This window comes from Chiloscyllium punctatum, chromosome 48 (genome assembly GCF_047496795.1).
Source record: "Chiloscyllium punctatum isolate Juve2018m chromosome 48, sChiPun1.3, whole genome shotgun sequence".
Classification (NCBI taxonomy): domain Eukaryota; kingdom Metazoa; phylum Chordata; class Chondrichthyes; order Orectolobiformes; family Hemiscylliidae; genus Chiloscyllium; species Chiloscyllium punctatum.
The window spans coordinates 58,419,790-58,443,961 of record NC_092786.1 but is presented as its reverse complement, the minus strand read 5'-3'; the positions used below and the strand labels follow the sequence as shown (position 1 = coordinate 58,443,961).

General features: G+C 43.6%; 1 protein-coding gene across 9 annotated transcripts in view; it reads right to left on the bottom strand.

Annotated features, from left to right (window-relative positions):
- Positions 1-3,614: 3,614 nt before the first annotated feature.
- Positions 3,615-24,172, bottom strand: part of frmd5a (FERM domain containing 5a) — a 285,958-nt gene continuing 265,400 nt past the window's right edge. For 8 of the 9 annotated variants that reach the window (XM_072565344.1, XM_072565351.1, XM_072565349.1 and 5 more), the window contains one exon: positions 3,615-4,934. In XM_072565344.1, the coding sequence (XP_072421445.1) occupies positions 4,351-4,934 (584 nt within the window). In that variant the 3' untranslated portion in view covers positions 3,615-4,350. The remainder of the gene's footprint in view (positions 4,935-24,172) is intronic. The other variant, XM_072565348.1, reaches the window with a different exon arrangement.

The window sequence follows — 24,172 nt, the reverse complement described above, 5'->3', positions numbered from 1 at the left end:
GTTTGTGCATTATTTGAATGCCTCACCTGTAAGGTAATCTTAACTAATGTTTAGTGGTTATGTTACTAAATTAATATTCAAGAGTGAAATCTGATTATGGCAGTTTGAGGATCTGAATTCAGTAATTTTCTTTTCTCTGCTTAAAAAATAAGCAGAGGAAATCTGTAAACGGGAATCGAAATTGTTAGGTTATCAATAAAACCTCAATTCCTCAACGCTTTTCAAGTTCCTGTCCTTCCTTGCCCTTAGCTAATGCATGACTCCAGTCCCACGTTGTTGGCATTCATTGCCCAGAGCACACAAACACCTATTAACCCATCTAGCCTAATGACTTGGGAGTGAATGTACTGTAGCCAAATTTGTGGATGATTCAACAGTAGGTGGAAAGGTGAGTTGTGACGATGGCACAGGCTGCAGAAGGATATAGGCAGGTTGAGTGTGTAAAAACTTGGCAAATGGAATATAATGTGAGATGATGGACTTTAGCAGGAAGAATAGAAAAGCTGGGTATTATTTAAGATGGGAAAGACAGTAGAAAGCTGCAGTGATTTGGGAGTGCAAGGCGTTTGAACATGAATTGCAAACATTTAGTAAACAAGATTAGAAGGGGAGAGGGAATGCAGTATACTAGTAAGGAGGTTTTGCTAAAACTGCACAAGGCACAACTGGAAAACTGAGCAGTTTTGGGTCCCTTATATAGCCTTATCCAGGAAAGGCTTGTATCAGAGGCACTGTAGGGAAGGTTCATTGGGCTCATACTGGGTATGGAGCAATTTTCTTAGGAGAAGCTGAAGAGGTTGGGCCTGTACTCCTTGGTATTGAGGAGAATAAGAGGAGCCCTCATTGAAACGTACAGATTCTAAGGGAGCTGCTGCAAGATTGTTTCAGAACCAGAGGGCTTCATCTCCGAGTAAGGGCTCACCCATTTTTTTGATTAGATTAGATTCCCTACACTATGGAAACAGGCCCTTTGGCCCAACAAGATTACACTGACCTTCCGAAGAGTAACCCACCCAGACCCAGTCCCAGTCCCCTATCCTATGCTTACCCATGACTAATGTATCTAACACTATGGGAAATTTAGCATGGCTAATTTCAGCACATCTTTGGACTGTGAGAGGAAACCGGAGCACCCGGAGGAAACCCACACAGACACGGGGAGAATGTGCAAACTCCACACAGACAGTCGCCCAAGGCTGGAATTGAACCTGGTGCTGTGAGGCAGCAGTGCTAACCACAGAGTCACCGTGCCATCTTTAAGTTTACTAGAGACAGCTGGAAAATGGAGTTGAGGATTATCAGATCTGCCATGATGTTATTGAATGATGGAGCAGACTCGATGGGCAGAATGGCCTGCTTCTATATTTCATGGTCAAATTGGTTGACTCTTGGCTGCTCGTTGCATGACTGCATCTTGGGGGCCACTAGACTCTGGGCAATAAATGTTAGTGATGCTCACATCCTGACAATGACCAAAATAGGTGGATGCTAAGGACAGTGGTATCATGATTCTGTTGGGGTTTAGCAATCCCAAATCCTGGAATAATGCCCTGCATGATAGAGCCCAAATCCCATCGCATCAGCTGGGAAAAATAACATTATTAATGACATGTATTTTGGGTGTAACCTTTTTCAAGAAAGTAGCACTTGGCATCCCGATATTGGCTAAAAGTGAAAGGATTGAGTCACCTGTCTTCCCATAAGCAGTAACAAAGGTGCATTGCTATTTGTCAGAACTGTTCCATATACAGTTATACATGTTAATGTGTGAATGTCTGCATTCAGTGGTTAATTTCACTTTTTTTTATGGGACTCTGGCATACATTACACTTGCAATGAATTGGAACTGTTCAATCAAGGGTTGGTAAGGCATTCAGCCCATCAAATCAGCTCCGCCATTCAATCATAGCTGATAAGTTTTTCAATTTCAAACACATTTTCCCTGTAAGCCTCGATCCCCTTGACAATCAAGAAACTCTGTCTCTGACTTAAATATACTCAATGACCTGGTCTCCACAGCCTCCTGTGGCAATGAATTCCACAAATTCCCCACTCTCTGGCTGAAGACGTTTCTCCTGTTCCCCATTCTGAAAGGTCTTCCCTTTACTTTAAGGCTGTGCCTTCGGGTCCTAGTTTCTCCTAACAACAGAAACATTTTCCCAACATTCATCTATCTTGTTGACAAGACTCTCAGCAAACCGTGTGGTAACATGACATGATGCTTAAATATTCAACTATGCGAAACTGTTGCTATCAAATATTTGAGAAAGACACTGGGCATAGACTTTCCCTGTAATTAATGCCTATTAAATCAAAAAAGTGTAAGTGCTTCTTCATTAAATTTTAATATATGCACTTTCCATTTACTTATTTCTTTTGAATTATTTAATTACTTGCTAAGCTGCAAGTACGGGAAAATATTTTGTACCCCCAGCTGTAAAATGATTGGCTTTTCTCTATGGATAATGAGCAAAGACCTCTCTCTAACACCTAGCCCCATGCCTCCCTGGGGGATGCTCTTCAGAGGGTCCATGTTGTCTCAATGAGCCAAATGCACTGTAGGGATCATTTGATTATTCACAGCTGCCTCCATCTCACTTTATCAATGTACCTTTCCATTCCTCTGTCCGTGTAACTGTCCACATGCCTTTACCCACACTCTACGGTAGTGAGTTCCATATTCTCCAGGAATTCATGTTTAGATTTATTAATGACTCTACTGTTTACGGCCCCATAGTCTTGTCTCATTGGCACACAAAAACATCTTCTCTACATCTACTGAGCCCTTTTGTAATCTTAAAGACCTTTTATGAAGTCATACCTCAATCCTCTCCTGTGTATGGAAAGCCCCCAGGCTTGTCCAGTCTTGCCTGACCATTACACCCTGTCAGTTGTGGTACCAGCCGTGTGAACCTGAATGGAACAGAGCTGTGTTCTGGGTTTGAGGTGGTGTTATCATCAATTCACCTCACGGAGACATTATACAGAGAGCAGGCGGATGATTCTACAAGCAGTGTTGGTCTGACTGAAACAGACTCACTTTGAAACAAGAAAATTGTTTGTTTTATCTTAGTGCAAATGAAAGAACATCAAAACAGCAGCTCCCAGATCCTTGTACCGGTAGGGTCATCAAAAACAGCAGTAGGCCAATCAGCCGTTCGAGTTTGCTGTGCTATTCAATATGGTCACAGCTGCTCATCCAGCTCAGTCTCCCATTCCTGCTTTCTCTCCATACCTATTCATCTCTTAAGAACCAGATCTAACTCCTTGAAAACAATTCAGTGTTTTAGTCTCAGCCACTTTCTGTGACAGAGAATTCCACAGACTAACCAATCTCAGTTTCGAAATGGCCTACCCTGTATCCAGCAGCTTTCATCCCTGGTTCTTGACTCCCACATCATTGGGAACATCTTTCCTGCATCTTGTCCTGTTAGAAGTCTGGAGGTTTCAATGAGAGTTGTGTGTGTCTCCCTCTCTATCTCACCAACTCTCCCCACCCAATTCTTCTAAATCCCAGTGAAAACACTCCGAACCAATGCAATCTGTTTTCCCAATGTGATGTTTGTGCTGGTTGTACTGTTGTGCAGCAGTATACTCAACAAAATCACTCAGCATTGCTCCCTGGGTTCTTTTTATTCCAATCTTAAAGACCATATGAACAGTCTGCATTTTCAAACAATGCTTCCATTTCCAGCCTTTCTGGTTTTGCAGATCGATCACACTATTTGTGTGGAGGAAACTTCCCAGGGAAACCATCCAAGGATGTGTTGGGACTGTACAGCGTTCAATAAACAAAATAAGTTTTTTTTTTGTCAAATAGTTAAAATATTACATGGAAATGATTAACAAACATTAAAAGTCTAACAGTTCTGAGGGAAAATGTCTTGCTACTAACCCGGTGTACTCGATATGTTTAAATATGGGAGCTGGTCGTTACAATTGTTAATATTATGGTCTCTGCACTTTTAATAAAGTCAGAAGGCAGGATAACTCTTGAACATCACAATAACAAAACTCCACACTTTGTTACTCAGTTCCTGGAGGTTACTAATAGTTAATCACTTATTCTAACAGACTTATAAAGCACAACAGTCTCAAGAGCTTCATGTTGGTTATGGTGGAAGGGATGGCAGGTTGAATGCAGATTTCTTTCCTCCTTTGTTTTAAATTCCTTCTTGAAATCTTGATGATTCACAAAGTCTCCCAGCAGTGGTTGAATTCGTCCATTACAGGTGGCTTTACATGCCTGACGGTACCACCCAGAGGGGAGAAGGGGTGCCCAGACTGTTGGTCACTTGGTGCCATCTGTTGATTCAATGTCCCTGGGCGGACAGCTCAGGTTGGCTGGTATCAGGTGTCACTGAGAAGGCTTAGCAGGGACCGCACCTTGCAGGCAAACCATCGCCTGAGGGGACAAAAGTATTCATAATGGAACTGTTCAAATTCAGGGGTCTGCCGTATATCACGTAAAAAAGTAATGTCAATATCTGACTCTGTAAGCCCTATCAGCAGCAGCAGCAAGGCAAACAGGAGGCCTATGGTCACAAGCAGCAAACGGACCACACTTAAAACAAACGTATTCACCTGTTCCCTCTCGGCCCTGTCATTAACACCTTCTGGTAAGGCACTAGCCCCTCTTCCAGGCTCCTCAGGCTCCAATGAGGCACTGATATCACACTCTTTCTCCTCTTCAATGCCACAGTTGCCAGTGCTGCTGCCATTGGTTTGCCGAGGAAGAATTGATTCCAGACCAGGGTCAGACACTGGAGTGGGCAGGACACTGTTGGCTGGGCTGTATAGCTCATCCGCTATCACAGAGCTCGCTTCATTGCCCTCTGTGGCAGTGCTCTTGCCTGGACGGGCACCAAACGTGTCTGTGTGTGAGGTCGATCGCACTGGGGTCGAGTGGGCACTGTCTCGGAGAGACTCTAACCCTGAAAGAGAGAGAATCAGTAACTGAGAGTCAAGTGAGACAGAATCTGCAGTTCTTCTGTTTTACTTTAAGACTTGATCTGGTACTGGGTTGGTAAGATAACCGTGATACAGGTTGCAAACAGGAATCCCATTCAGAAATGCATGATCTTTTCTCACACTCGTTTACAGAGAACGCAACTGGATCAATTCAACTCAAAGAACTTCATTGTTGGCTGAGGTGATAATGTTTAGACGTCACAGAATCCAGAGACAAAGAAAGTTTGGGAGCAGAATCCTAATTGTAAATTACTGTACGGGTTGAATAAATGTGATATAATTTCACTCACACTTAAACTTGCAAAAGTTGCAGTTTGAGTATTTCTGGGAGAATAGTTTCTGAATTAGATTGACTCGTCCTGGAAATAAATGGGCAATCTGCAAACAGGAACCGGGTCAAAGCCTGAGAAATGAGGCCATCTTTTGACTGGCATTTATTGGGGAAAGTTTTAAAGAGGAAATAACTCCCAGTGCTTCATCAGAAAACTACCCCCAACTTCCAGGGTGCAAACACTGAAGCCAGTCACAGAGAGAAGCAGCAGACTGGTCTGCAGTTCCAAATCAATCAGACACTGGAAATTTCAAATTATTGCAGTAAGGCAATCACTTAGAGCAAGATTCTGCAACTTTCTGTTTTTTTATTCCAGATTGTTTTAGCATTTGATGAATTAACAGAAACTTATGCTTTGATGTCAGGTTTATACCACACATTCCTAAATGTGAGTAATTTACATGATTAGCTCAGATCAGCTGGTCCTGGTCTGAATGTGTGTGTGAGTACATATATTTGTGTATCTCAGTGTGAGGGTTTGTATCTGCATGTTTGTGTGAATCTCACTGTCTGTAAAACTCTGAGCAGGAGTAGGCCATTCAGCCTGCTCCACCATTCAATTTGGATCATGGCTGATCCTCTCTTTATTTTCTCCCCGTACCCCTCGATGCCTTTAAAATCCAAAAAAAAGCAGTCTCTTTCTTGAGTATACTCAGTGACTCTCTGTAAGGGTCTACGTGTATTTCAGTACATATGGAAATATCTTTGTGTTGGGCAGTGATGCTATTACTGTAGTAAGATGGAGGGCCTGCAGAGGGTGTGCTTGAGCCATTTTATGTGAAGTTAAGTTTGCTTTTGAATTCTCCCACGTGCTGCTAGAAATTACCACAAATCCCACTTCACTGAAGAGGCTGAGAACATACATTTCTGAAAGTTTCATCTTACATTTCTCCTGTTCAAAAACACACTTCACCAACTCTGTTCAGCGAATAAACAGCTCTGATCCTGCAGCAGAAGCTGAAACAGCACTGTGCTCTGTGACCACATGCTTCTCCAGAGGATAGTTACAGCTTTAAACCAAATGGTGTTCTCCCTGATGCAGGTGCAAATGTCCTGCTGGCACGGAGAGCTTCCGGCCCAGGGAATGCTGCCTGGAGAGCTCCTGGTTAGCGTGCTGAGGGACTGCATGGATGTGAAGATCAGCGAACAGGAATGATGCGTTGACAGAGGGCAACAGATGGAGGTCGAGGAGATCCAAGGCTGTCAGTCAGTGGAGGGATTTGGTGAGTTCAGCAGACAGGGCACATCCAACTGAGATAACTCACATCGACAGGCATCCCGTTGCCAAGTCTCCCTTTATTTACACGTGATAGGACTGCATTGATAGTGGTCTGCCTTTCTCAGAGTGACAGCGATGTTTGACATTCCTGTTAGCTGTCAACTGGGATTAGATTGGCCACGATTGGACCAGATTAACAGCCCCAATCTCAAAACTCTTATTCAATGATGTCCATCTGGCTGACCTTGTGACAATCACAACACAGACAGCTCCCTGACACAGATTGAGTGAATCCTTAGAACAGTATAATGGCAGCAGGAGGATATTGAAGAGGGAAATCAGGAGGGCAAAAAGGGGACATGAGATAGATTTGGCAAATAGGGTTAAGGAGAATCCAAAGGGTTTTTACTAATACAGTAAGGACAAAAGGGTAACTAGGGAGAGAATACGGCCCCTCAAAGATCAGCAAAGCAGCTTCTGAATGGTGCTGCAGGAGATAGGGGGAATGAAAAATACTAATTTAGTATCAGTGTTTACTGTGGAGAAGTCATGATTTGGAGATGCCGGTGTTGGACTGGGGTGTATAAAGTTAAAAATCACACAACACCAGGTTATAGTCCTACAGGTTTAATTGGAAGCACACTAGCTTTCAGAGCGACGCTCCTTCATCAGGTGATAGTGGAGGGCTCGATCGTAACACAGAATTTATAGCAAAAATTTACAGTGTGATGTAACTGAAATTAGACATTGAAAAACTGATTGTCTGTTAAGCCTTTCATCTGTTAGAATACAGATGTATCTGTTAGAATACACTGTATTCTAACATATGAAAGGCGTAACAGACAATCAATTTTTCAATGTCTAATTTCAGTTACATCACACTGTAAATTTTTGCTATAAATTCTGTGTTAGGATCGAGCCCTCCACTATCACCTGATGAAGGAGCGTCGTTCCGAAAGCTAGTGTGCTTCCAATTAAACCTGTTGGACTATAACCTGGTGTTGTGTGATTTTTTACTGTGGAGAAGGACATGAAAGAAGTAGAATTTGGGGAAATAGATAGTGACCATCTTGAAAAATGACCATATTACAGAGGAGGAAGTGCTGGATGTCTTGAAACGCATAAAAGTGGATAAATCCCCAGGACCTGATCAGGTGTACTCTAGAAGCTAGGGAAGTGATTGCTGGGCCTCTTGCTGAGATATTTGTATCATCGATAGTCACAGGTGAGGTGCCAGAGGACTGGAAGTTGGCTGACGTGGTGCCTATATTCAAGAAGGGTGGTAAAGACAAGCCAGGGAACGAGAGACCAGTGAGCCTGACGTCGGTGATAGGCAAGTTGTTGCAAGGAATCCTGAGGGACAGGATTTACATGTATTTGGAAAGGCAAGGACTGATTAGGGATAGTCAACATGGCTTTGTGCATGGGAAGTCATGTCTCACAAACTTGATTAATTCAGTTTTCTGAGGAAGTAACAAAGAAGATTGATGAGGGCAGAGCAGTAGATGTGATCTATATGGACTTCAGTACAGCGTTCGACAAGGTTCCTATGGGAGACTGGTTAGCAAGGTTAGATCTCATGGAATACAGGGAGAACTAGCCATTTGGATACAGAACTGGCTCAAAGGTAGAAGACAGAGGGTGGTGGTGGAGGATTGTTTTTCAGACTGGAGGCCTGTGACCAGTGGACTGCCACAAGGATCGGTGCTGGGTCCACTACTTTTTGTCATTTATGTAAATGATTTGGATGTGAACATTGGAGGTATAGTTAATAAGTTTGCAGATAACACTAAAATTGGAGGTGGAGTGGACAGCGAAGAGGGTTATCTCGGAGCACAATGGGATCGTGATCAGATGGGCCAATGGGCTGAGAAGGGCAGATGGAGTTTAATTCAGATAAATGCGAGGTGCTGCATTTTGGGAAAGCAAATCTTAGCAGGACTTATACAGTTAATCGTAAGGTCCTAGGGAGTGTTGCTGAACAAAGAGACCTTGGAGTGCAGGTTCATAGCTCCTTGAAAGTGGAGTCTCAGGTTGATAGGACAGTGAAGGCATTTGGTATGCTTTCCTTTATTGGTCAGAGTATTGAGTACAGGAGTTGGAAGGTCATGTTGCGGCTGTACAGGACATTGGTTAGGCCACTGTTGGAATATTGTGTGCAATTCTGGTCTCCTTCCTATCGAAAGGATGTTGTGAAATTTGAAAGGGTTCAGAAAAGATTTACAAGAATGTTGCCAGGTTGAAGGATTTGAGCGACAGGGAGAGGCTGAACAGGCTGGGGCTGTTTTCCCTGGAGTGTCGGTGGCTGAGGGGTGACCTTATAGAGGTTTGCAAAATTATGAGGGGCATGGATAGGATAAATAGACAAGGCCTTTTTCCTGGGGTCGGGGAGTCCAGAACTAGAGGGCATAGGTTTAGGTGAGAGGGGCAAGATAAAAGAGACGTAAGGGGCAATTTTTTCATGCAGAGGGTGGTGAGTGTATGGAATAAGCTGCCAGAGGATGTGGTGGAGTCTGGTACAATTGCAACATTTAAAAGGCATTTGGATGGGTATATGAATAGGAAGGGTTTAAAGGGATATGGGCCAAGTGCTGACAAGTGGGACTAGATTGGGTTGGGATATCTGGTCAGCGTGGATGTGTTGGATCGAAGGGTCTGTTTCTGTGCTGTACATCTCTTATGACTCTATTTACTCACATTATGGTTCAAGGTTCTGCCTTCCCTACTCCCTCCCACTAACGTGCACACGCTGTACCCTGCACAGGGGAAGCTTTCTGAGTGGGAGGTTTGTTGATGAACATCAGGACGTTTGTCCAATATTGGAGAAGACATGATGAAAATATTCAAAACAGGCTGAGCCCTATAAGGGATCAAACAGACTTGTTTGCTGCACTGCAGGGGCCCAGGTGTGAATTGCAAATGTTCCACATTCGGCTAAACTGAAGGAGTTGCTTCTTCCAAATTATTTTTGGGATGTGTATGTTGCTGTTAAGACTGTCAGTGACTGAACTCTGCAATTCATTCGTGAGATAGTGGTGTTGATCAGAAAGTGTCGGTGATGAGAGTGTGATGGCAATGAGTCACTTTCTTGAAGGACTGCAGTCTGTGTGAAGCAGGGATATCCACAGTGTTCGTCGGGAAAGAATGGGAGGAATTTGACCCAGCTACAGCAATTAAACTCCAACTCAGGATGGCGGTGAACTTGCATAGTGAGTGGTGTTCTCGTGGATCTGGAGCTGTCATCCTTGTAGATGATAGAGGTTGTGGGTTTGGGAGGTGCAGTTGAAAGAGCCCTGAAGAGTTGCAGCAGTGCATCTTGTTGACGCTGCTGTTCCATTCTGTCAGCTGGAGGGAAAGGTTGCTGAAGGCAGTGACTGGGATGCTGCTCCAGTCAGATCCTTTGTTCCGGATGGTGTTGAGTTTTTTTGAGTGTATACCTTCCCTGGCGGTTTTCAGAACAGTTTGTCAAGAGAGTTTGCAGAATTGAATTGCTCCCCACTACAGAAGGTTAAACTGCACCTGGGTCTTAAAGAGAAACAGATTGATTGGGTTAGTGACCTAATGGGTATATTAACAAATGGCTGAACTATTCAGAGGTCAAACCCTATTGGCAATTTGATAATTTTAACTCCATTTAAATATTCTGGGAGATAAACAGCTGACATCAGAATTAGTGAGTGTGGAACCATCACAAAGGTTCATCTGAGTCACAAACATCTTTCAGGGAAGGTTAGTGTGTCATCCTTACCTGGTCACCTCTTCACGTGACTCCACTGCAATAGCATTAGGCTTCCCTCTTAATCTGACTCTTAAATGGTTGAGCATGCTCAGCTGTAGCAAAATACTATTGGACAGCTATGGGAAGGCAGAAATAAATGGCTGCCTTGCCACTAATGCCCACATCTGAAAGATGAATCATGTTGGCAAATCAGAAAGAGAATCCACATGCTGCTAAGTACAGCTCCCCCTTGAAAAAGGTCTTTACTGCTCTGTGTTACTGACAATCCTCGGATAGACAAGTAGTCGGCATTGCCGAGGTGGAACACAAGGGGAAAGTTGCTTTTCAAGTGTTTTCAGGAGAATGAGGCATTGGGTGTGCTCCATACAAGATATTGTTAATTTTCAATGCTTCTGTTGTTGGAATAGAGTGTATGAGGTAAGCTCAAGGACTGACTTCCTGCTCCCACTGAGTTCAAAGATTGGACTCAGCCCAGAAGATATTGACTGGGGCTCCTGGGAGGTCTGGAAGCACTGACCCTGTGCGAACTGCCTGGGACATTTAAACTTCCGACTGGCAAATCCCCCACTCCCCAGGACCCTCCAAAACAAATGTCTCTGACTCTTGACGTGGGATGCTTTCCAGCACGTTGACATGGAAAATCTGGAAAATCCTGAAAAATCCTAGGGTGACATTACAACTGGTATTTTACACAGACAGACAGACAGACACACACACACACACACACACAATCTAAGCTCGGTAAAAATAGCAAGATTTGAGGAACATTTTAACGGATAAGAGGGAGGTTTATGCAGGGGATTGATGAAGGCACTACGGTTGGAACACTAACGATGAGCAGCATTGCCCCAGTAAGATTCTGGCTCATCTGGCTCCGGTTTTCTGAATCTTTTACCCATGTCAACAGCGGAACAATTAATGACAGGAACCTCTACATAAAAACCCTCTCTACACTATAATCACACAAAATCAACCCTCAGAAACAGTGTTAGATATTTCACATTTTCAACACTAATGACAACTTTCTTAACAGAATTCAGGTTTCAGTTTCTGACTCACAGCGGCTGGATTGAATGGGACTCTAGAGTCTTTCCTTTTCGCTGTTTTCATACAGAGACACAAACATACTGGCCCCTCGGTCAATCCCTGGACTATGCAGCTTTGTGTCTGTCCTCAGCTGGAAGAATAACAAGCTTTTACTGATTCCGAATCTCAAAGCCCAATAATGGGAAAAGGGCCTGGGTTCCCACACCTGATCACTTCCTGCTAACCCACATGGATTTGAAAGGCAGATGTGCTGGCCCTGTGATCCGCTAATCTATGATAAATAATTCAAACCCAGAGTGTTAATGTATTTTTAATATCTAGACCAACTGCACCTGAGCATTTTAACTGTTAAATATTGTTGACTTGCTTTCCGAAGTCTCACAAGGTGCACATTAGTGTTTGGGAAGGGAAAGGTAACTGCAAAGGCGCTATTCCAATGCAACATAGGTAGGAAACAGTCATCATGTTGTCCAGTGTAGTCAGAAATTTATCATAAAGTGCTTAGTCTCACACACAGATGATCTGAGAAATGTAGGAACAAGTGTAAGTCATTCAGTCCATTCAGCATTAAATATGGTCACAGCTGACTGAACACTTCTGTATCTTTTACCCACTCCATCCCCGTAACTCTGTACACCAACAGGAATCAGAAATCGATCAATCTCTCCCTCAAACGGGGCGGCACGGTGGCACAGTGGTTAGCACTGCTGCCTCACAGCGCCTGAGACCCGGGTTCGATTCCCGCCTCAGGCGACTGACTGTGTGGAGTTTGCACGTTCTCCCCCGTGTCTGCGTGGGTTTCCTCCGGGTGCTCCGGTTTCCTCCCACTGTCCAAAGATGTGCAGGTCAGGTGAATTGGCCATGCTAAATTGCCCATAGTGTTAGGTAAGGGGTAAATGTAGGGGTATGGGTGGGTTACGCTTCGGCGGGGCGGTGTGGACTTGTTGGGCCGAAGGGCCTGTTTCCACACTGTAAGTAATCTAATCTAATCAATCAGATCGAGCGTTGACAGCCTCTGTGGTAGAAAGTTCCAGATCCACAACTGTCTGAGTATCAGAGACCATAGAATCATTTCTCCTCATCTCTGACCTGAGTGGTATCCCACTTCTTTATAAATGGTCCTCCCCCCACCTCCCAACCCCACGTCTACACTTCCCCAATTGGGGAAACACCTTACGGACACCTAAAATAAAACGCAGAACTGCAGATGCTGTAAATCTGAAACAAAAACAGAAATTGCTGGAATAACTCAGCAGGCCGGGTAACATCTGTGCAGAGAGAAACAGAGTTATTGTTTGGACTACAGTGAGCCTATCTGTTGAAGACATGGGGTGGTGATGGGGTGTTAAGGAGGAAGTGATAGGTGAAGCCCAGAGAGAGAGGAAGGCAGTTAAGTAAAGGGCTGGATAATACTAACAGGAGAGAAATAAAAGCTGCGAATGAGTACCGTAAGTACCTGTAGGTGAAAGTGTGTTAGCTGAAAGCGGTCCATGTGATAACAGGACAGGGCCCAGCTAGACCACATTTTCCTTTCAACCTGTTTAAACGCTGTGGTTGTGGGTATGTTCGCCAAGCTGATTTGCAGACATTTCATCCCTGTTTATTGACATTTTCTGTGCAATGGAGCCTCCACACACACACAGTACAGCAGCGCTTCACAGGGGCTCCAACGCACGGAAGATGTCACTTAGATATGGATGAAACATTTGCAAATCAACTTCCCTGCTCAGCGAACCACAACAACCAGCATCCGAGCTACAAATCTTCACACTAACCTTGGAGCCCTTTAAATATTTTGTGAATTTCAATGAGCTCATCTCTCATTCTTCAAAACGCTATATAAGACAGGCCCTGCTTCCCCAATCTGTCATTCCAGGACCAAGTCTGGAGAGCCTGCACTGCTCATTCTATGGAAATCATAGCTTTGCTGAGACAAAGCGAACTTTACTGTGTTCTAACCAATTCAACTGGACTGCCAGGAAGGTGAGAAAACTACTGTCTCTTCCTCATCATGATCAAAGTCTTCAAACTATTAAGAGGAAAAGGCAGAGTAGATAAAGATAGACCATTTTGACTGTTTGGGGAATTCTAGAACTAGGAGACATAGTCTGAGAATGAAGGCCCGACTGTTCAGGAGAGATGTTAGGAAGCACTTCGACACACCAAGGGTGGGAGATGTTTCCAAGCTCTCTTCACAAACACCTGAGGAGGCTGCATGTTAATTTAAGATCTTCTAGATATGTTTTTATTAAGTAAAGGTATTAAGGGATATACAAAAATAGACTATGGATCCGCCACAATCTCAGTGAGTGATAGCTTGAGGGACTTGATCATCTACTCCTGTTCCAATCTCTGTATTAACCTCAATCTATTAACAGCATCTTTGAACTTTGCCACATAACAGTGTTTAATGTCCCCTGGGTCTCCCCCTGGAGTTAGGGCTCCTGACCAGGATCCCACTGCTCCCAGACAGAATGGTGATTTTTTTTTTGTTGTTTTATGGGATGAGGGCCTCACTGGTAAGGCCCATCCCTAATTACCCTCTGAATTGAGTGGATAGCCAAGCCATCTCATAGGGCAGTTATCAGCCAACCACATTGCTGTGGTTCAAGAGTTACGTGGAGCCAGACTAGGTAACATCTTTGAAGGATATTAGTGAAGCAGATGGGCTCACACAAGAGTCGATGATAGTTTCATGATTACCATTACTGAGATTAACTTTCACTAAATTTCGTTGCTGCTGGATTTTGAACTCAGGCCCATAGCTTCTGGAGTATTAAATACAGTGATATCATCACCATCTTTCCGACTGGATACTCACACCTGGAAACCACTGTTGTATATGAAACCAATTGCAGTCACCTCACTTCCATGTTATAACTATCCTGCATTCACAACATCCTGTTGAAACTTGCCATAGTTTTGACAATTCATACAGGCTCCTGTTAAATAGACTGTTGGCTATAAAACAGACCGTTAGTCTTCAATCTACTCCCCCATCTCAAATTCATCAACTGACAGGGTAATGCCTTCACTAATTTTGGTGTTTTAAGTCCATGAATATTTTGGTGTTTGTTGCAATTTGAGAACGATAAATATTTGAGCTCCTTTGATCCCATTGGATTATCAAACAGAAGAGGGTGGTTTTGCTGCTTTCGTCAGCTGTTCTGAGTCATCAAAGTACAACAGAGCCTGACAAAACCCTCAAACTGGGGGATAGTTACAATTACCAAGGAAACATCACACACTCAAAGCTCATTTACCTTAGTAACAGCAGATCAATGTTTGTTCAAATCATTGTAATCTGCTGGATAGTCCCTTACTAGCCAGTCTCAATCTTGTTACCGTTTCCAAACTGAGCCCATCAATACTTTGTTTCCTGAGTTTTAATTCACAACAAGCCACCTGACAAACCTGTGCTCCCCAGCCTACTCTGACGCACATCCCAGCAACACCACCATTCTATAGTTGTTTGACTAAGGGGAAGGCCTAGTGGTTTTATCACTGGACTGTTAATCCAGGCAATGCTCTGGGGATCTGAGTTCAAATCCCACCACGGTGGAATCTGAATTCAATTAAAAATCTCTGGAATGAAGAGTTTAATGAATCCATTCCTAACTGGTTTGGGAATGAAACTGTTATCCTTACCCGATCTGGCCTACATTTGACTCCAGACCCACACCAGGGTGTTTAACCCTTAATCAGGGATAGTTAATAAATGCTGGCCTAGCCAGTGACCCCCCTCATCCCATAAATGAATTTTATAAAACCTTGTTTTTGAATCCATCTCCCTCCCTCACCCTGTCCCAGTCTCTGAAGCTTCCTCTGGCCCTAAACCTTCTGTGATCCCTGTGGTCAGTCTGGTTTCTTGAACATCCCAGATTTTTATTGCTTGTCTGTTTTAGTAGTCACATTCCCATCCATGGAATTTTCTTTGGAAAACTTGAGGTCAGGGGTTGACTGAAAATGTGAACTCTTGACAGCGAGAGGTATTTGCTGCGTAAGGGGTTGAGACATTTTCCAACCAACCTATCCACCGAAGTGATGACACACCTGTGGGGAGAGTGGGGCTTGAAACCCTGGTTACAGCTGAAGGACTGAAAGGATTAGTAAGATGCCAGGCCTTCAGGGCCTTCCTGCCCTGAGTTTTTCAGTTTGTTCTGGAGACTATAAACTGTACCAGGTCTGAAAGAGTTAATAAAGCTTTCCTGTTTCATTATTGTTGCCAGGGAAATCTTTTGCTAGTTGTCAGCAGTCCTGAAATATCTCAGCTCGCAACAACACAGGCCTCCTTGGCTTCGTGCAAGCAAATAAGGTGCAGCCAAGGTCATTGGAGTTGGAAATGAGAAACTAGAAAACTATTTAACTACTGACAGCTGGGAGAGCAGCAATGGACAACATTTACTCTCTCTTTCAGGCAAAATTTTCCAACAAATTTTATCTATTATTTCCCAAAATAAGAACTTAGGAAAGGAGTCAGCCAATTAGTCTTTGAATCAGGTTTGCCCTTCAGCATGATCATGGCTCACTTCCCTCCACTATTCATACAGCTGTCCACACCTGGGTCCAGTCCATCTCCGAGGTGAACATACATGGTTATGAGGGACAGTAAGGAAATGCTTTATGATATTCCCTCAATAAATTCTTCCCCAGTCACTTCAAACTTTGAAATTAAAGGATACAAAGAGTGAAAACAGAGCGTTTAAAAATTCTTCCAACAGCACCTTCCAAACCTCTCGCCTCACAGGACACAACAGCAGATACATGGGGACACAGCCATTTTTAAGATGGTCCTTCAGTATCACTGTATCAAAATCCCAGAATTCCCTCCCTAACATGACTGCAGCACACGGACTGCAGCAGTTCAAAAAGACTACCTTCTCCAGGGAAGTTAGCGGGATTTGGTGGCACTGTGGATAAAGTCACTGTGCTAGTAATCCAGAATGTTCTGATGGTATGTGTTCAAATCCTATGACAACTAGTGAATCTGGGGTTAAAGATTAACCCAATAGTGACCCCTGTCAACTATCACTAAAGCCTGTCTAGTTCACGAATACCCTTTAGGGAAGGAAACATTGTGGACAGTGCAGTAGCTCAGTGGTTAGCACTGCTGCCTCACAGGGACCCAGGTTCGATTCCAGCTCACAAGTAATAGTGTAATAATGAGGTGGGTTAATATTGATGAGGGCACCAGTCTCTGTACCTACAGAGAGCTGAGGTACCTACTCCCAGCTGAAACCGAAAACACAAAACTGGGCTCAGCTCTGACTATGTGACACAAACTAAAGCAGGCAGATTCTCCCAGTCTACACCCACTCATCGACGATGCTCACTTGGAGAGATGGTGACACAGTCGCATTGTCACTGGACTGGAGACACTGAGGCCTGAGATGGACACAGACGCCAAATCAGCTCATGGAATTTAATTTCAATTAATTACATTTCACTGTGGAATCATCGCCCATTGTCATGGAAACTTATTTGGCTCACTAATGTCCTTGACAGAATGACTCCAGACCCATAGCAATGTGGATGACTCCTTCAGAAATGGTGGAATAACTTACCTCAGCTCAATGGCATTAGGGAGGGGCAGTAAATGCTGGCCTTATCAGTGATGCCCACATCCCCCATGAAAAGATTAAAAAGACCAGCGTTCTGTGAAATGGCACTTCACGCCATTAGGAACAAGTAAACAAAAAAACTAAACAGGAGCAAAATTCCCTAATTCTGAAATATTTAAGTAAAGATTGGGACATTTATAACTCACAGAGTAAGACTGTGAGTATCCCGTGTGAGGGCCGATATCACTGTTATGCTGTCTGTGTTTGTCCACCCAATGCACAGCATTCAGCCAGTCAGAGATTGTCAGACTGCTGAGAGTAATCGATGACACCTGATCCTGTAGACAGCTGGCTCAGGTATTGTGTAAACCAGAAACAGTGAGGCTGTTCTGTACCACAGCCACCTGACTCCCAAGTGACTCTGTCACAATACTTGCATCTACAGATCTGCGTCACACACAACCTCTATTAATAGATGAGGAACAGTGCAGCACTTTCTAAAACTCAGGAGCTGCTGCCCTGTACTTTGTGTTTTTAAATACTGACTTTGCTCCTCCATCACCCAGCCCCCATCCCCCTTCCCCTTCCCAATCTCCATGAACCCTTCGATGTCCATAGCCCTCAGAGATCCCTGTCCTCCTCTCATTCTCACATCAAATACATTGCTCTTTTTAATTGCTCCACTATTGATAACTGTATCTTCAGTTGCCTGGGTGCCAAGTTCTGAAATTCCCTCCTTAAACCTCTCCAATTCCCTCTCCTCCTTAAAAATACTTCTTAAAAGCTACAACTTTGATGACAGCTTTGACTATCCAAGCTAATATCATGCTTTGTGGCTCGGTGTTGTATTTTGTTTCGTAACTTTCCTGTGAAACACCTTGGGATGGGTTACAACATGACAGGCTCTATATAAATGTAGCTTGTTGCCTTTGGTGTCTTTTCTGTCACTCTACAGCCTGGCACTACTGAGGAGACTACCTCAGGAAATTGTGGACTGGAGTCTGTGACTGTGGATTGGAGGAAGATCACCAGTTATCGGGTCCAAGGAGATATGTGAAAGCTTGGGTATGACAGGTACTAACCTCAACCTTAATTGTATATTTTCCTTAATTTTACATCAAACCCCAATTTAACTCACAAAGGCTGTTACAATGAACCATTCACTTAATGTCCTGAGGAAAGTTAATAACTGTGGGTAACATGTCAACAAGTGATCACTGATCTAATTCACCATAAATGTGATTTAACAGTTAAAATGTATAGAATTATCAGTGTATCACTATGTAAAACTCCAATTCACTATGTTCTGGAACATTCTGAAGATCCCACAGTGGTCAATATGGTGAGTGCCTACGTTTCTAAGTTTCATTCTAAGAATGTGGCCCTTGTTGTCCGAGCTGAGATGTTTATTGTCCACCCGGATTGACCCTTGAGAAGTGACAGTGCAATCAGGGAGGACGTTTCAGGACTTTCTATTGAGCGACGATGGAGCAAGTACTTGCTAACTGTAGAGATGCTCTCACTAAGGATTTGGTTTCTATTTACTAGCCCATGTAATTAATTCTCTGGTTTCTGGCCTGTGTTTTCCCCTGTACAGTACACCTAAGAACACAGGAAATAGGAGCAGGAGTAGGCCACCTGACCCATTGAGTCCATTCAATAAGATCATGGCTGATCTTCTCCAGGACTCAGGTCCATGTAAACAGCCACTCACTGTAACCCTTTGCTCCTTTACTGCTCAAACATCTTTCATGTTTTACAGTGTTTGCTGGGCGTGTCGTTGCAGATCATGAAAGGAGGAGACCCACAGTAGATCCCTAGGAACCACATCAACAGTTCATTTGCAGAGAGGATGTGACAGAGATCTAGCTGGTGATTGGCTAATCGGGAAATGAAGTCTGATGCAGAAAGAGAGGTGAAGACAAGAGGGACAGGGGAAGGAAATGATTTCACAATGACTTCATACATTCTTCTACTCTCGCGCTCTGGATGGGGAGCTGCTCAGTTACATCGTAATTTGATCATTTCAACACTTCATCTCAATTCCAGACTTGCTCGTTTCTTTTTACCACTGACCAACTGTCTTGAGGCTCTGCTCCTGTCTGTCACAGCCCACCAATGTGGCCATTGTTAGAATATGTTGGCACTCTGTCTTTACTGAACAATTTATTAGCTGTTCCTGTCACCATTGGATGATCAGGATGTGGAGGTGCTTGTGTTGGACTGGGGTGGACAAAGTCAGAAGTCACATGACACCAGGTTATAGTCCAACAGGTTTATTTCAAATCACAAGCTTTCAGAGCACTGCTCCTTCATCAGTTCACCTGGGAGATGGTGGTTTAGTGGTGTTATCACTGGATTATTAATCCTGAGATCCAGATAACATTCTGGGCACCCAGGTTTGATTCCCACCACGGCAGTTGGTGGAATTTGCATTAAATAAATATCTGGAATTAAGAATCTAATGTTGACCATGAAAAACCATCTGGTTCACTAATGTCCTTTAAGGAAGGAAGCTGCTGCCCTTACCTACATGTGACTCTAGACCCACAGCGATGTGGTTGACTCTTACCTGCCCTCTGGGCAATTAGGGATGGGCAGTAAATGCTGGCGCAGTCAGAGATACCCTCATCCTATCAGCTAATTAAGAAAACAAAGCTATTTCTACAGCAGGAAAGTCAGGACTAGAAAACACAAATTTCAGAAAATTAGCAATAAGGCAGGTTAAGTGAGTGGGCAAAAATGTTGTTGGTGGAATATAATGTGAGGAGATTTGGGCAGGAAGAATAGAGGAGCTGAATATTATTTAACTGCAAAACAGAACAGAGGGATTTGAGATTCCTTATCCATGAATCACGAAAAACTAGCATCCAAGTTCATGAGGTAAAATAAAATGTTGGCCTTTATTTCAAAGGGATTGAAGTATAAAAATAGCTAAGTTTTTGTAAAACCATACAAGGCACCAGTCAGCCCCCTATCTAAGGAAAGACAGACTGGCCTTGGAGGCAGGTCCAGAGAAGGTTCACTTGGCTGATCCCAGGAAGAGAGGGACTGTCCTGTGAGGAGAGGTTGAGGAGGTTGGTCGTACTCAGTGGAGTTCAGAAGAATTAGAGGAGGTCTTACTGAAAATATAAGATTCTTAAGGGGTTGATAGGGTAAATACTGAGAGGCTGTTTCTCCTGTGGCAGAGTCTAGGATGAGAGAACATACCCTCAGTAAGGGGTTACCCAATTAAGACAGAGATGAGGAGGAATTTCTTCTCTCAGAGAGGAATGAATCTGTGGAATTTTTTACTGCAGACGGCAGTCGAGGCTGGGTCATTCAGGATAATCAAGGCTCAGAGACCAATTTTTAGTCAGTGAGGGGATTGAAGCGTTATGAAGAAAAGGCAGGAAAGTGACATTGAGGATGATCAGATCAGCCATGATCATATTGAATGGTGGAGCAGACTCGAAGGGCTGAATGGCCTCCTTCTGTTCCTACATCTTATGGTTAAGGGTAGGGTAAGGCGATAGCAAGAAATGTCTGAAGCAGCAAATAATTGTGTTCTGCAATGAACTGTTTAAAAGTACAGCAGAAATAAGTGCAACAAAAACCTCTAGAAAGGCACGTGGTTTAATATGTGCAGTTTAAAACTGCAGCAATATGAGGTGGAGGGTTATAGCACTTTAAAAGAGTTAGCATAGGAGCAACTGGCTGAGTGGCCTCTACCTGTGATCTAAGATTCTATATTTTAGAAAAATAATAAAAGCACTCGGATAAATTTCAATCAGCTCGCAGCGTGATAACCCTGTGTTCTAGATGCTGAATCTTTCACATTCTAGACTGACTGTTCTAGATCACCAACTTGACATGAAGATTTTTTTAAAAATCACTTTTGCCTTTTGGAGCACCTCTTGTCCAGCTGGCTTAAGTTCGGAGATACTGGGAGGCCTGCATCTAAACTGCATGAAATAGTAAATAACAGCCTTCCTCCAGTCACAGCACAAGGCCACACCTTCTATTTCTTCCATCATTTAAAAACAATGGTCATTCGATTGAATTTCAGTATGAAATCTCCCCGTCACTGCCTGATCTCTCAATCTCACACTCTCGTCAACCCCTTTCTCAGTTACATTTACATCCAGTTCCCTCTTGAATCAGCTGGCACTAGTGTCACAAAGCACCATATATTTCCAGCGGTCACTTGAGTTGATTTTGAACACCTTGGCAATGTCAGCAGAAAGCCTGACCCACAGGGAGATGCTGTGGTCTATTAATCCCTGATGCTGCTCCAATAACAATCATTTATATAGAGGGTTTAATGTTGAAAAAGATCCCAAGATGTTTTACATAGCAACAGGAAACTAAATGGTATCCAGGGCAAGTCAGCCTGTTCTGTCTGGCAGCGCACTCTCCACCTTAAACCTTCATTCTGTCCATTAATGATGCACAGTCACAGCAGCGTGTACCTTCCACAAAATGCCCTGCCAAAATTCACCAAGCCCCCTCCAATAGCGTTTTACAAACTGTACTCTCTGCTCCCTTAACAAGAACCCCAAAGAACTACAAATGCTGCAAATCAGAAAAAAAGTCTTAACATTCTTTGGGTCACTGGACCGGAAACATTAACTCTGCTTCTCTGCACAGATGCTGCCTGACCTGCTGAGGTTTCCCAGTAATTTCTGTTTTGTTCCCTCTGCCCCTTAGAAAGACCAGGGCAGCAGATATACGGGGATACCACCATCTGCAGGGTCCCTCTGGGCCACACATCATCTTGACTTAGAACATAAGATAAAGGAGCAGCAGTGGGCCACTCAGCCCCTCAAGCCTGCCCTGCCATTCGATAAGATTAAAGCCAATCTGCCCTAGGCCTCAGTTCCATTTATCAGGCCCCATTTATCTCTCCACCCTGGCACCTCTATTCCTGATGAAGGGCTTTTGCCCGAAACGTCGATTTTCCTGCTCCTCAGATGGTGCCTGACCTGCTGTGCTTTTCCAGCACCACTCTGATGTAAACTCAGTTCCTGTTTTGCACCAGCTCCTTAACTCCCCAATATTTTAAAACCCTCTTCAAATACCTCCAGTGATCTAGCCTCCACAACTCTCTTGGAGAAAGAAATCCAGGCATTCACTACCATCTGGGAGAAGCAGTCCCTTCACATCTCAGTGTCCCCCTTTTTTTTTAAACTGTGTCCCACAGTTTTGGTTGCCCCACTAATGTTCAGAGAACAGAGAAGATGCTAAAAGGGGGGTGGTGTGGCTTTGTTAATCAAGGGTGTTATTACAACAGCTGAGATAACATGTGAGGACTCATCCACTGACATAGTTTGGACTGAGGTTAGAAACAGGAAAGGAGAGGTCACCCTATTGGGAGTTTTTTGTAGGCCTCTGAAATATTCCAGGGATGTAGAGAAAAGGATAGCAAAGATGATTCTCGATAGGAAACAAGAGTAACAGGGTAGCTGTTATGGGAAACTTTAACTTCCCCAACATTGACTGGGAATACTATAGTTCAAGTAGTTTAGATGGGTCCATTTTTGTTCAATGTGTGCAGGAGGGTTTTCTGACATAGTATATAGACAGGCCAACTAGGGGTGAGGCAACATTGGATTTGGTACTGGGGAATGAACCCGGCCAGCTATTAGATTTGGAGGTAGGTGAGCACTTTGGCGATAGTGACCATAATTTGGTTATGTTTACAATAGCAATGGGCAGGGATAGGTATATACCGCAGGGAAAGAGGTATAACTGGGGGAAAGGCAATTATGATGCGATTAGGCAAGATTTAGGATGCATAGGATGGGGAAGGAAACTTCAGGGGATGGGCACTCTTGAAATGTGGAGCTCATTTAAGAAACAGCTACTGTGTGTCCATGATAAGTATATACCTATCAGGCAGGGAGGGAGTTTCGGGAGAGGGAACCATGGTTTACTATAGATGTTGAAGCTCTTGTCAAGAGGAAGAAGAAGGCTTACGTGAGGATGAGGCATGAAGGCTCAGTTAGGAGGCTTGAGAGTTGTAAGTTAGCCAGAAAATATCTAAAGAGAGGACTAAGAAGAGCCAGGAGGGGACATGAGAAGTCATTGGTGTATAGGATCAAGGAAAACCCTAAGGCCTTCTATAGGAATATCAGGAATAAAAGAATGACTAGAGTAAGTTTGGGCCAATCAAAGATATTAATGGAAAGTTATGTGTGGAATCTGAGGACAGTGGGGAAGTGCTTAATGAATACTTTTTGTCAGTATTCACATTGGAAAAGGGAATGTTAGTGAGAATACAGAGATACAGGCTACAGGATTAGATGTGATTGAGTTGACAAAGAGGAGGTTTTAGCAATTTTGGAAAATCTGAAAATAGATAAAACCTCTGGGCTGGATGGGGTTTATCCTCAGATTCTCTGGGAAGCCAGGGAGGAGCCTTTGGCTTCGATTTTTATGTCATCATTGTCGACAGGAGGAGTGCCAGAAGACTGGAGGATAGCAAACGTTGTTTCCTTGTTTAAGAAGGGGAGTAGAGACAACCCAAGTAATTATAGGCCAGTCAGCCTTACTTCGGTTGTGGGGAAGGAGTTGGAAAAGGTTATAAGAGATAAGATTTATAATTATCTGGAAAGGAATAATTTAATTAGAGATAGTCAACACGGTTTTGTGAAGGGTAGATTGTGCCTCTCTAACCTTATTGAGTTCTTCGAGAAGGAGACAAAACAGGTGGATGAAGGTAAAGTGGTTGATGTGGTGTATATGGATTTCAGTAAGGCATTTGATAAGGTTCCACACGGTAGGCAATGGCACAAAATACGGAATTTGGGATTGAAGGTGAGTTAGCGGTTTGAATCAGAAACTGGCGAGCTGAAGAAGACAAAGGGTGGTGGTTGATGGGAAATGTTCATCTTGGATCTCAGTTACTAGTGGTGCGCCACAAGGATCTGTTTTGGAGCCACTGCTGTTTGTCATTTTTATAAATGATCTGGATGTGGGTGTGGAAGGATGGGTTAATAAATTTACGGATGATTCTAAGGTAGGCAGAGTTGTGGATAGTGCTGAACGATGTTGTGGGCTACAGAGGGACATAGATAAGATGCAGAGCTGGGCTGAGAAGTGGCAAATGGAGTTTAATATGGAAAAGTGTGAGGTAGGTCATTTCAGAAGTAGTAACAGGAATGCGGAGTACTGGGCTAATGGTAAAATTCTTGGCAGTGTAGATGAACAGAGAGATCTCGGTGTCCAGGTGCCTAAATCCCTGAACATTGCCTCCTGGGTTGATAGGGTTGTTAAGAAGGTATACGGTGTGTTGCCGTTTATTGGTAGGGGGATTGAGTTTC